This window comes from Neomonachus schauinslandi, chromosome 2 (genome assembly GCF_002201575.2).
Source record: "Neomonachus schauinslandi chromosome 2, ASM220157v2, whole genome shotgun sequence".
Taxonomy (NCBI): domain Eukaryota; kingdom Metazoa; phylum Chordata; class Mammalia; order Carnivora; family Phocidae; genus Neomonachus; species Neomonachus schauinslandi.
Genome location: NC_058404.1, coordinates 35983609 through 35995368, shown reverse-complemented (window position 1 = coordinate 35995368; position 11760 = coordinate 35983609). Strand labels below are relative to the sequence as shown.

At 33.0% G+C, this 11760-nt stretch overlaps 1 protein-coding gene across 1 annotated transcript in view; it reads right to left on the bottom strand.

Annotated features, from left to right (window-relative positions):
* Positions 1–11760, bottom strand: part of LOC110573134 (disintegrin and metalloproteinase domain-containing protein 32-like) — a 191288-nt gene that overhangs the window by 53451 nt on the left and 126077 nt on the right. The window contains exons 13-14 of the mRNA XM_021681555.1: positions 6828–6920; positions 4658–4853 (exon numbers count right to left, since the gene is read on the bottom strand). Coding sequence (XP_021537230.1) covers positions 4658–4853; positions 6828–6920 — 289 coding nt within the window. The remainder of the gene's footprint in view (positions 1–4657; positions 4854–6827; positions 6921–11760) is intronic.

The following is an 11760-nucleotide window of genomic DNA, read 5'->3' as shown; positions in this document are numbered from 1 at the left end:
AAAAAAAAAAAGAAGAAGAAGGTAGCGGGAGGGGAAGAATGAAGCGGGGGAAATTGGAGGGGTAGATGAACCATGAGAGACGATGGACTCTGAAAAACAAACAGAGTTCTAGAGGGGAGGGGGGTGGGAGGATGGGTTAGCCTGGTGGTGGGTATTGAGGAGGGCACATTCTGCATGGAGCACTGGGTGTTGTGCACAAACAATGAATCATGGAACACTTCATCTAAAACTAATGATGTAATGTATGGGGATTAACATAAGAATAAAAAAAATTAAAAAAAAAAAGAAAATGGAAGAACAACATATCAAAATCTATAGGATTCTGCAAAGCAGTTCTAAGAGGGAAGTTTATAGCAACAAAAGCCTCCATATATGAAAAAAAAAAGGTCTCAAATAAACAACCTAACTCTATACCTCAAGGAAAAAGGAAAAAGAACAAACAAGCCACCAGATTAGCAGATGGAAAGAAATACAAAATAAGAGTTGGTTTCTTGAAAAGACACACAAAATTGACAAATATCCAACTAGACTAAGAAAAGAAGAAGATTCAAATAAATAACCATAAATTAAAGAAGAAACATTATAACTGATAACATAAACACGCAAAGGATCATCATCAACTATTATGAATAATTATATGCTGACAAATTGGATAACCTAGAAAAAGTAGATAAAAAGTAGATAAACTCCTAGAAACATAACCAACCAATACTAAATCATGAAAAAATAGAAAATCAGAACAGACCAATAGTGAGTAATGAGATAGAATCAGTAATCGAAAACCTCCCAACACAGAAAAGGCCAAGCCAGATAGTCTCCCTGGTGAATTATACCAAACACTTAAAGAAGAGTTAATGCCAATCATTCTCAAACTCTTCCAGAAAACTGAAGAGGAGAGACTATTTCCAAATTCATCCTATGAGGTCAGCTTTATATTGATACCAAAGTCAAATAAGAACACTATAAGAAAACTATAGACCAACATCTCTAATGAATACAGATGTAAAAATTCTTAACAAAATATTGCTAAACTAAATTCAACAGAACATTAAAAGAACCAAACACCATTATCAAATCGTATTTATCTCTGGAATGCAAGGATAGTACAACATATGCAAATCAATAACTGTGATATACCACATTAATAGAATGAAAGATAAAAGATCATAAGATCCTCTCATTAAAAACAGAAAAAGCATTTGACAAAATACAACATCCTTTCATGATAAAAATAATCAGCAAATTGAGTATAGAAGGAACATACCTTAACAAAATAAAGGCCACATATAATAAACCCACAGCCACATCATACTCAATTGTGAAAAGCTGAAAGCTTTTTCTGTAAGATGAGGAATAAGACAAATGTGCTCATTCACACCACTCATATTCAACACAGTACCAGAAGTTGTAATGAGAGCTGTCAGGGAGGAAAAATAATAAAAGGCACCCAAAATGGAAAGAAAGAAGTAAAACTGTCTTGCAGAAAATATAATCTTATATAGAGATAGTCCTAAAGACCCAACCAAAAAGGTGTGTTAGAACTATTAAATTCAGTAACTCGGTAGGGTACAAAATCAACATACAGAAATCATTTGAATTTCTATACACTAACAACAAAACAGCTTAAAAAGAAATAAAGGTAATACCTTTCTCACTAGCATCAAAATCAATAAAATACTTCAGAATAAATTTAATCAAATAAGTGAGAGATCTGTACCCTGAAAATTACAAGACTTTCATGAAAAAAATCTAAGATACAAAAGGAAAGAAATCCTGTGTTCCTGGATCAGAAGAATTAATAGTCAATACTACCCAATACCATCTGCAGTTTCAATGCAATCTATATCAAAATTCCAATGGCATTTTTCAGAAATAGAAAAAAATTCCTAAAATTTGTATGGAACCACAGAAACTTTGAAAAGCCAAAGCAATCCTGAGAAAAAAAACAAAACTAGAGGTACACAATTCCTGATTTCAATTACACAGTATGATACTGTTACAAGAAGAGCAAACCAATGGAACAGAATGGAGAGCCCAGAACAAAACCCCATGTATATGCTCAACAAATAATCTGATGAGGGAGCTAAAAATACTCAACAAGGAAAGGAGAATCTATTCTATAAATGACATTGGGAAAACAGGATGTTCACATGCAAAAGAATAAAAGTAAACCCCTGGTTTACACAATTCACAAAAATTAACTTGAAATAGATTAAAGACTTAAATGTAAGAATGAACACCATAAAAATCCTAGAAGATGACATAAGGAAAAAGCATTGACATTGACATTGTTGTTGGCAATGACTTTTTAGATATGACACCAAAGCACATGCAGCAAAAACAAGAAATAATAAATGGGACTTCATCAAACTAAAAGGCTCCTGCATAGCAAAAGAAACAATCAAAAAATGAAAACGATCTATGGAATGGGAGAGAATATCTGCAAATCATGTATTTGGTAAGGAAAATGTCCAAAATATATAAAGAACTTGTAAAACTCAATAGCAAAAACCCAAACAATCTGATTTAGGTATGAGCAAAGGAATAGAATAGACTATTTTCAAAGACATAAAAATAGCCAAAGGTACATGAAAATATGCTCAATATATCACTAATATCAGAGAAATGCAAACTGAAACCACAATGAGATAACTCCTTACATTTATTAGAATGGCTCTCATCAAAAACTCAAGAAATAACAAACGGCGAAAATATGGGGAAAATGAAACACTTACGCACTGTTGGTGGAAACGTAAATTGGTATAGCCACTATGAATAGCAGTATGGTGGTTTCTCAAAAAGTTAAAAGTAGAACTACCATATGATCCAGCAATCCCATTTCTAATCCACTTCGTATCCATGGGAAATGAAAACAGAATCTTGAACAGAAATCTGCATCCTCATGTTTGTATCAGCATTATTCACAATAGGCAAGATATGGAAACAGTGTCTGTCAATGGATGGATCAATAAAGAAAATGTAGTATTTATATAAAATAACATTTTATTCAGTCATGAGGAAGAAGGAAATCCTTCCATTTGTGCCAACATGGATAAACTTGTGGGCATTATGCCAAGTGAAATAAGTTAGACAAGGAAAGACAAACGCTCTATAATATTGCTTATATGTGAAATCACTAAAAAACAAAAAACTGAACTCAAAGAAACAAAGCGTACATAGCCTGTGATTACCATAGGCTGGTAGGTGGGGGAAAGGGAGAGATGTTTGTCAAAGGGTACCAATTTCTAGTTATAAGATGAATTAAGTTCTGGGGTTCTAATGTACAACATGATGATTATACTTAATACTACTGTATAACATACTTGAAAGTTACTAGGAGAAAAGATTTTAAATGTTCTCACCACAGAAACAAATGGTAATTAAAGGACATGATAGAGGTGTTAGCTAACAGTATAGTGGTAATCATTTTGTAATATATAAGCATACCAAATCAACATGTTATATACCTTAAAATGACACAATGCTATAGGTCAATTACATCTCAATAAAGCTGCAGAAGGCGGTAAGGGTCAGGATAGGTTTAAACTTAAGACCTGAAACTGTAAACTACAAGAAGAAAACAGGAGAAAGCTCTTGAACATTGGTCTGGGAAATAATATTTAGATATGACATAAGAGCACAGACAACAAAAACAAAAATAGACAAGTGGAACTGCATCAAACTAAAAAACTTCTTTTTTTACAAAAATTATTTATTTATTTTTAGAGAGAGCAAGAAAGGGAGGAGGGGCAGAAGGACAGAATCTTTCAAGCAGACTCCAGACTCCCCACTGAGCAGGGAGCCTGATGTGGGGCTGGACCCAAGACCCATGAGATCATGACCTAAGCTGAAACCAAGAGTCAGACACTCAACTGACTGAGCCACCTAGGCGCCCAAACTAAAAAACTTCTTAATAAAGGAAACAATCAACAGAGTGAAAATGAGACCTGTAGGAGAAATATTGGCAAACCACGTATCTGATAATGGGTTAATCTACAAAATATGTAATAACTCATACAACTCAAGAGCAAAAACAAATAATGAGATTTGAAAATAGCAAAAGACCTGCATAGACATTTCTCAAAAGAAGACATACAAATGACCACCAGATTTATGAAAATGTGCTCAGCATCACTAATCATCAGAAAAATATAACTCAAAACCACAACTTACACCTTTTAGGATAGCTATTATCAAAAAGATAGAAAATAAAAAGTGCTAGCAAGGATGTGGAGAAAGTGGAACCTTTATACACTGTTGTTGGGAATGAAGTTGGCACAGCCATTATGGAAAACTATATATAGACTCCTCAAAAATTAAAAATGAACATTATGATCAAGCAATTTCATTTATTGGTATACATATATAACTAATATTTTAAGTACCTTGATTGTGGCAATTATTTCACAAAACATCAAAACATTAATTCATATACCTTAAATATGTATCTTTCTTTATCAGTTATACCTTAATAAAGTTTGAAAAAATAAAAATATAGATGTTCAATAGAATAAAGAATTTAAATATATAGATAAAATTTAAATTATACATGCATACATATGTATATAATTATGCATATAATTAATTGCCACTTGTCTTGGTGATGTAAATAAAAATATAAAGTACCAACTATGTAGATTTTACAAAACAACATTACCTTTTCCAAATGTGATCTCACAACGTGCATCTGGATCCTGGCAGCCTCCATCATAACACATATATTTTTCTTTACATACATGTCCATTCTGTATAGTTACATCATATGGACACTGCGGTGAGCTTCCATCACAAAACTCAGCAATATCACATTCATGATGTTTTGCTCCCCTACACTGAACACCTGCTCTTTCAATCTAATAGAAATTAAAATATAAAAAATAAAGCACTACCTTTAAGAGTGTTGTGTTTCTCAGTATTTATTTCAAAATTGTTCTATTTCAAAATTAATTCTATTTATAGTTTAATGATCTATTTATTCATTAATGTCTATTAGTACCTTCTTTGTATAAAGCATTATGTTTATCATATTGAAAAAAATTGAATGTTATTAACTACAACAGGAAATAAGCATATGCACATGAAAAGTATAACACAAATATGATGTGATGATAGCCAAAGTTCTGTCTGTGTTTCAGTACAAAGGAGGAAAAATCACTTTAGCTTGAAATAATTATTTCTTGGGTGAAAACAGTGTAATTCAGACAATTTCCAAACAAAATACACTTATTCAAAGTATAGTTTGTAAGTATGGAATATTTGTAATTCTATGACAAATATGATACATAAATAACTGAGAATTAACAGAGGAAAACCAAAGGGTAGTTAAAGAGGCGGTTCTTAGAGAAGAAACTCAATCATAATTGTTCTCCTGAATTATCCTGTAGTTAATTAACACTTTCATATACAGAATCTGAAAATGTATATAAACAATCTTAAAGGGGCGTCTATCTCATACTTCTTAATTGATGATTTCCAGTTGACAACAAAAAGATCACAGAGGTAAGAATGTAACCACATGATAAGATTCTAGAAAAAAATAACAAAACTGCATTAGTCGAGGATAGTCAAGAACACAGAACGCATGGTAGGTAGTTCAATAGAGGGACTGTCATATGACAAATCTGTTACAAATGTATTGCAGGAGCTGAAAAGGAAAACGGGACAAGAGTCAACATCTTCAACATATAAACTAATATGTGATCTTTCAATTAAATGATCTTTGAATAAATAATAAATTTATAGTTTAAACTGTGTGCTAACATAGCATTTAGAAAGTGCTATTCTACGTGCTATGGTGAGCACTGTGAATTGTGTAAGACTGATGAATCACAGACCTGTACCTCTGAAACAAATAATACATTACATGTTAAAAAAAAAAAAAGAAGATAGCAGGAAGGGAAAAATAAAGGGGGGAAATCGGAGGGGGAGACGAACCATGAGAGACTATGGACTCTGAGAACAAACTGAGGGTTCTAGAGGGGAGGGGGGGGATATGTTAGCCTGGTGATGGGTATTAAAGAGGGCAAGTACTGAATGGAGCACTGGGTGTTATATGCAAACAATGAATCATGGAACACTACATCAAAAACTAATGATGTAATGTATGGTGATTAACATAACAATAAAATTAAAAAGTGTTATTCTAGTAAGTTTCATTATTTATACATTTATGGGAAACTGCTGTGTCTTTCAATTACATACCTACAGATACCTATCACAACCAGTAACAATATTATTTCTAAAAATATAAATAATGAATAGAGTAAATAAAAAGTCCCTTTTTTAAAAAGATTTTATTTATTTCAGAGAGAGAGAATGAGAGAGAGCACATGAGAGGCGGGAGGGGCAGAGGGAGAAGCAGACTCCCTGCCGAGCAGGGAGCCCGATGCGGACTCGATCCTGGGACTCCAGGATCATGACCTGAGCCGAAGGCAGTCACTTAACCAACTGAGCCACCCAGGCGCCCAATAAAAAGTCCCTTTTAAGGGAGATCTTCTGTATTGAAAATTGTATGATAGCTCTCAATCAAGGCTTAAGAACAACAGGATCAAGTTAGGCAGAATAATGGCATAAGAAGAAAACCTGAACATCCAATTAAGGTTCACAAAATCAAAAATCTGATTCTGAATTTAGTATATTTTTCTTTATTTGAAAGTTCACTTATTTTTTTAAGTTTTAGTTTAAATTCCAGTTAGTTAACATACAGTATAATATTAGTTTCAGAAAGTTCATTTATTTTTATTTACAGCTATAGGTCTAAGTGATTTAAAGTATCTAAGACATGATTCATTATATACTTAGAAGATATTAATAAACTTAAATCTTACTTGACAGTCCCTGCAGCATAATCCTGCATCACACCGTGATCCTGGTTTCAGTGTACAAGTACGAAAATTACAACAGGGAGCAGCTCCACATTGCTATGAATTAATGGAATGTACAAGTAAAAAGACATCATGATAATAATATAAACTTTGGCAGGAACTATACTTACTGGGCTTATTTTTTGAGTTTTGGGGAAGAATATGAATGCTGTCAACATTTATAGTTCTGCATCTCTAAACAATTAAAATACTAAATTAAGACTTTCACTTCAGGTCAAAACAGAGTAACTGGTACCAAGAAACTCTTACCCAACTAGAAAACTAGGAAAAATATATGAAACAACTTTTTTCAGAAAATAGAGAATAGTAAGAGAGAGCAGAATGGTGGTTAATAGTGTCTGGAGGGTGAGGGAAAAGGGGAGATACTGTTCTAAAGGTACAAATTTTCATTTAAGAATGAATTAGTTTTCAGGATCCACTGTACAACATGATGACTATAGTTAACAATACTGTATCGTATATTTGAAATTTGCTAAGAGGATAGATAAAGTGTCCTCACCACATACAAAAAAAAAAAAATGGTAACTATGTGAAGTGAAGGTTAGGTTAATTAGTTTGATTGCAGTAATCATTTCAGAAGGTATACGTATATCAAAACATCATGTTGAACACCTTAAAAACATAATTTTTACTTGTCAGTCATACTTCAATAATGTTGGGGGGGGTAAGGGTGTGTAGAGTTTATGCCCACTGCAGTTAGAACACCCCCAAAACATCCCTCACTACTTACACCAAACACAAGTTCAATGGATTTCCAAAACCACTCTCAGGTTTGGTAATTTACTAGAAGGACTCACAGAACTCATTGAAAGCTTTTATATTCACAGTTATGGTTTATTATATGGAAAGTATGCAAATTAAAATTAGCCAAGAGAAGAAGCAACTAGGACAGAACCCAGGAAAAGTTCATACTGCCTTCACCCCAGGGAATTACAGACACAATACTCTCCCAAAATTGATGTGTGAAATTCCTGACTTATGCTATGAGGCCAGTGTTACTCTAATACCAAACCCAGAAACATTACAAAAAAGGAAAATTACAGATCAATATCTCTCATAATCATTCACACATCAATCAATTCATCATATTGACAGGCTGAAGAAGAAAAACCATATGACCATAACAACTGATGTAGAAAAAGCATTTGACAAAACCCAATACTCACTTAATGAATTATACAAAATATTAGCAAACTAGGAATAGAGAGAAACTTCCTAAATTTGATAGTGAACATACAGAGAAAACCTACAGCTAATATCTTATATATGTTGAGAAACTATAAGCTTTCCCCCTGAGATCAGGAACAAGACAAGGATGGTCATCACCACTCCTTTCAACATCTTGTTGTAAGTTCTAGCTAATTCAGTAAGAAAAGAAAATGAAATGAAAAATATACAGGTTGAGAAGAAAAAAAAACTGCTTCTTCCATAGATTCTGTGATTGACTATGTAAAGAAAATCCCAAATGATTGACCAAAAAGCAAAAAAAAAAAATTAAAATCTCCTGGACTACTAATTAATTACAAGATTGCTGGATACAAAGTTAATATACAAAAGTCAATTGTTGGGGTTCCTGAGTGGCTCAGTTGGTTAAGTGTCTGCTTTCAGCTCAGGTCATGATGCCGGGGTTCTAGGATGGAGCCCCGCATCGTGCTCCCTGCTCAGCAGGGAGTCTGCTTCTCCCTCTCCCTCTGCAGCTCCCTCTGCTTATGCTCGTGCTCACTCTCTCTCTCTCTGTCAAATAAATAAAATCTTAAAAAAAAAAGTCAATTGTTTTCCTGTATACCAAGAATGAAAAATGGGAATTTGAATAAAAAACATGATGCCATTTATATTAGCACTAAAATAATGAAGTATTTGGGAATAGTTCTAACAAACTATTATAGAATCTGTATGAGAAAAACTACAAAACTCTAATGAGAGAAATCAAAGAAGGCATAAATAAATGGAGAGATATTCCATGTTCATGGATAGGAAGACTCAATATTGTTAAGATGTCACTTCTTGGGACGCCTGGGTGGCTCAGTCAGTTAAGCGTCTGCCTTCAGCTCAGGTCATGATCCCAGGGTCCTGGGATCAAGTCCCGCATCCGGCTCCTTGCTCAGCGGGGAGCCTGCTTTCCCCCCTGCCTGTGCTCTCTCTCCGTCTTTCTCTCTCTCTGACAAGTAAATAAATAAAATCTTAAAAAAAAAAAGATGTCACTTCTTCCCAATTTTATCTAGAGATTTAATGCAATTTCAATAAAAATTCCAGCAAGTTATTTTGTAGATATTGATAAATTGATTCTAAAGTTTATATGGAGATGCAAAAAAAATGCAGTATAATCACATAATGCTGAAGAGAAGGAAGAGAAAGAAGAAGAAGAAAAAGGAGGAGGAGGAGAAGAAAAAAAAAAATGAGGAAGAAAACTGAAGAACTGACAACACCCAACTTCAAAACTTACTATAAACTATAATGACAGTATGGTATTCACAAAAGAATAAACAAAGAGATCACTGGAACAAAATAAAAACCCCAGAAACAGACCAACACAGACAATAAATCTTTAACAATGGAGTACATGCAGCTCAAAGGAGAATGGATAGTCTTTCCAACAAATGGTGCTGGAAAAACTGGACATTCACATGGGAAATAATGACTAGACACTGACTCTACCTTTCACAAAAAATAACTCAAAATGGATCATAAATTAAATGTAAAATGTAAAGCTATAAAATCTCTAGGAGGGTAGATTTAAGATAGTAGATCTTATGTGAAGTGCTCTTCCACAATAAAAATAATAAATAAATAGGAATAATACCAATCGTGAATAAATTCTTTCAGAAAGTACTGAGTTCAGAATTGCCTTGATGCTTAAACCAGAAAATATTACAAGAAAAGACAAAACTGCACAATACAATCCCCTTGTGAAGATAAGTGCTGTCATCCCAAACAAAATATCAGCAAATTAAATCTAGCACTATATATACAGAAAAATGCAAGTGAAGCTAATGTCAGAATGCATGGTTGGGTTAGCATTCAAAAACCAATCAATGAAATGCACCATATTAATTAATTAATTTTTAAAAGGAGAAAACTCATTTGAATCAGCTCAATAGACACAAAAATAAGACATTGGACAAAATTCAACACCAATTCTTGATTTAAGAATTGGTTAACTAACTAGAAATAGAACTCTCAACTAACTAGAAATAGAAAGGAACTTCCTCAACATGCTAAGGGTATATGTTTACCAAAAAAACTTCTATCTAACATTATATTTAGTGGTGAAACTCAGAAAGCTCCCTCCCCCCCCAATAAAAACAAAGCAAAGACTATTCTCAACATTTCTAATTGACACTAGATCCAAGGTGAATTCACAAAAGTCAATTGTATTTTCTATACTAGCAATGGATAATTGTTAAATAAAATTTTTAAACAATGTTATAGAAACAACCATAGAAAAACTAAATGAATGAAAGAAGAGCTAAATAAGTGGAGATATACACCATGTACATTGATTTGCAGACAATTTTAATTAAAAAAAAGTAATTCTCCAAAAATGGATGTATGAATACCACACAATTCCAATAAAGTCCCTATATTCACATGCTGATTCTCCAATTTATATGGAAATACAAAGGTCTCACAATAATAAAACTATCCTGGAAAAAAGGAACAAAGTTGGATGATTTACATTACCTGTTTTCAAAATTTACTGTGAAAACACATTAATTAAAATAGTGTAGAATTGGCATAAGTATGGTTACATAAATAAACAGAAAAGAATACAGGGATAGATACACATGTATAGTAATTTACTTTCATAAGAATGCTAAGGTAATACAATGGTGAAAAGATAGTCATTTTAACAAATACTACTAGAAAAATTTGATATTCAAATGGAGCATAATTAACCTCAAAAAAAATCTCCCCAAACACAAAACACACCCAAAATGGATCAAAGACTAAATGTGAGCGATAATTGTAAAACTTCTCATAGAAAACATAAGAGAAAATATTCATGAGCTTGAGTAGGCAAAGATTTCTTAGGGTACAAAAAGCATGACCACAGAAGAAAAAAAATGATAAATTGGTCTTCATAAAAAATAAAAAATGCCTGCTATTCAAAGATGTTGTTAAGCAACCAAAAAGGTAATACATGGATTGGAAACAAATATTTGTAATATACATGTTTGACAAAGGACTAGTAGACAGCCTATAGGGAAAAAAACTCTTACAAATCAATAATAAAAAAAACCAAACAACTTAATGGTTAATAAGGACATGAGAACAGGCTCAACATCATTATACTCAAAGAAAATACAAACGAAAACCATTGTAATGGCTAAAATTTAAAAGGCTGCAACATCACATTTTGGTGATGATGTGGAGGAAATTAAGTTTCATGTGTTGCTGATAAGAGTGTAAAATAATACAACACTTTGGAAAATAGTTTGCCAATTTCTCATGAACGTACACACTTATATGATCCAGCAATTCTACTTTTAGGAATTTGAAATAATGGCCCACTACTCTTAACTCAAATATCCATTAGCAAGTAAATGAAAAAACAGATTGTGCTATATTTAAACAACAAAGTGTCACACATAATAAAAAGGAAGAAACTATTGTGACATAAAACAACACTGAATGAATCTCAAAACACAGTATTGAAAGGAGCACCTGGCTGGCTCAATCAGAAGAGGATGTGACTCTTCATCTCAGGGTCATGAATTCGAGCCCCACACTGGGTATAGAAATGACTTAAATAAATAAATAAACTGTAAGAAAGGAAGGAAGGAAGGAGGGAAGGAATGGAGGAAGGAAGGAAGGAAAGAAGGAAGGAGGGAAGGAAGGAAGGAAGGAAGGAAGGAAGGAAGGAAGGAAGGAAAGA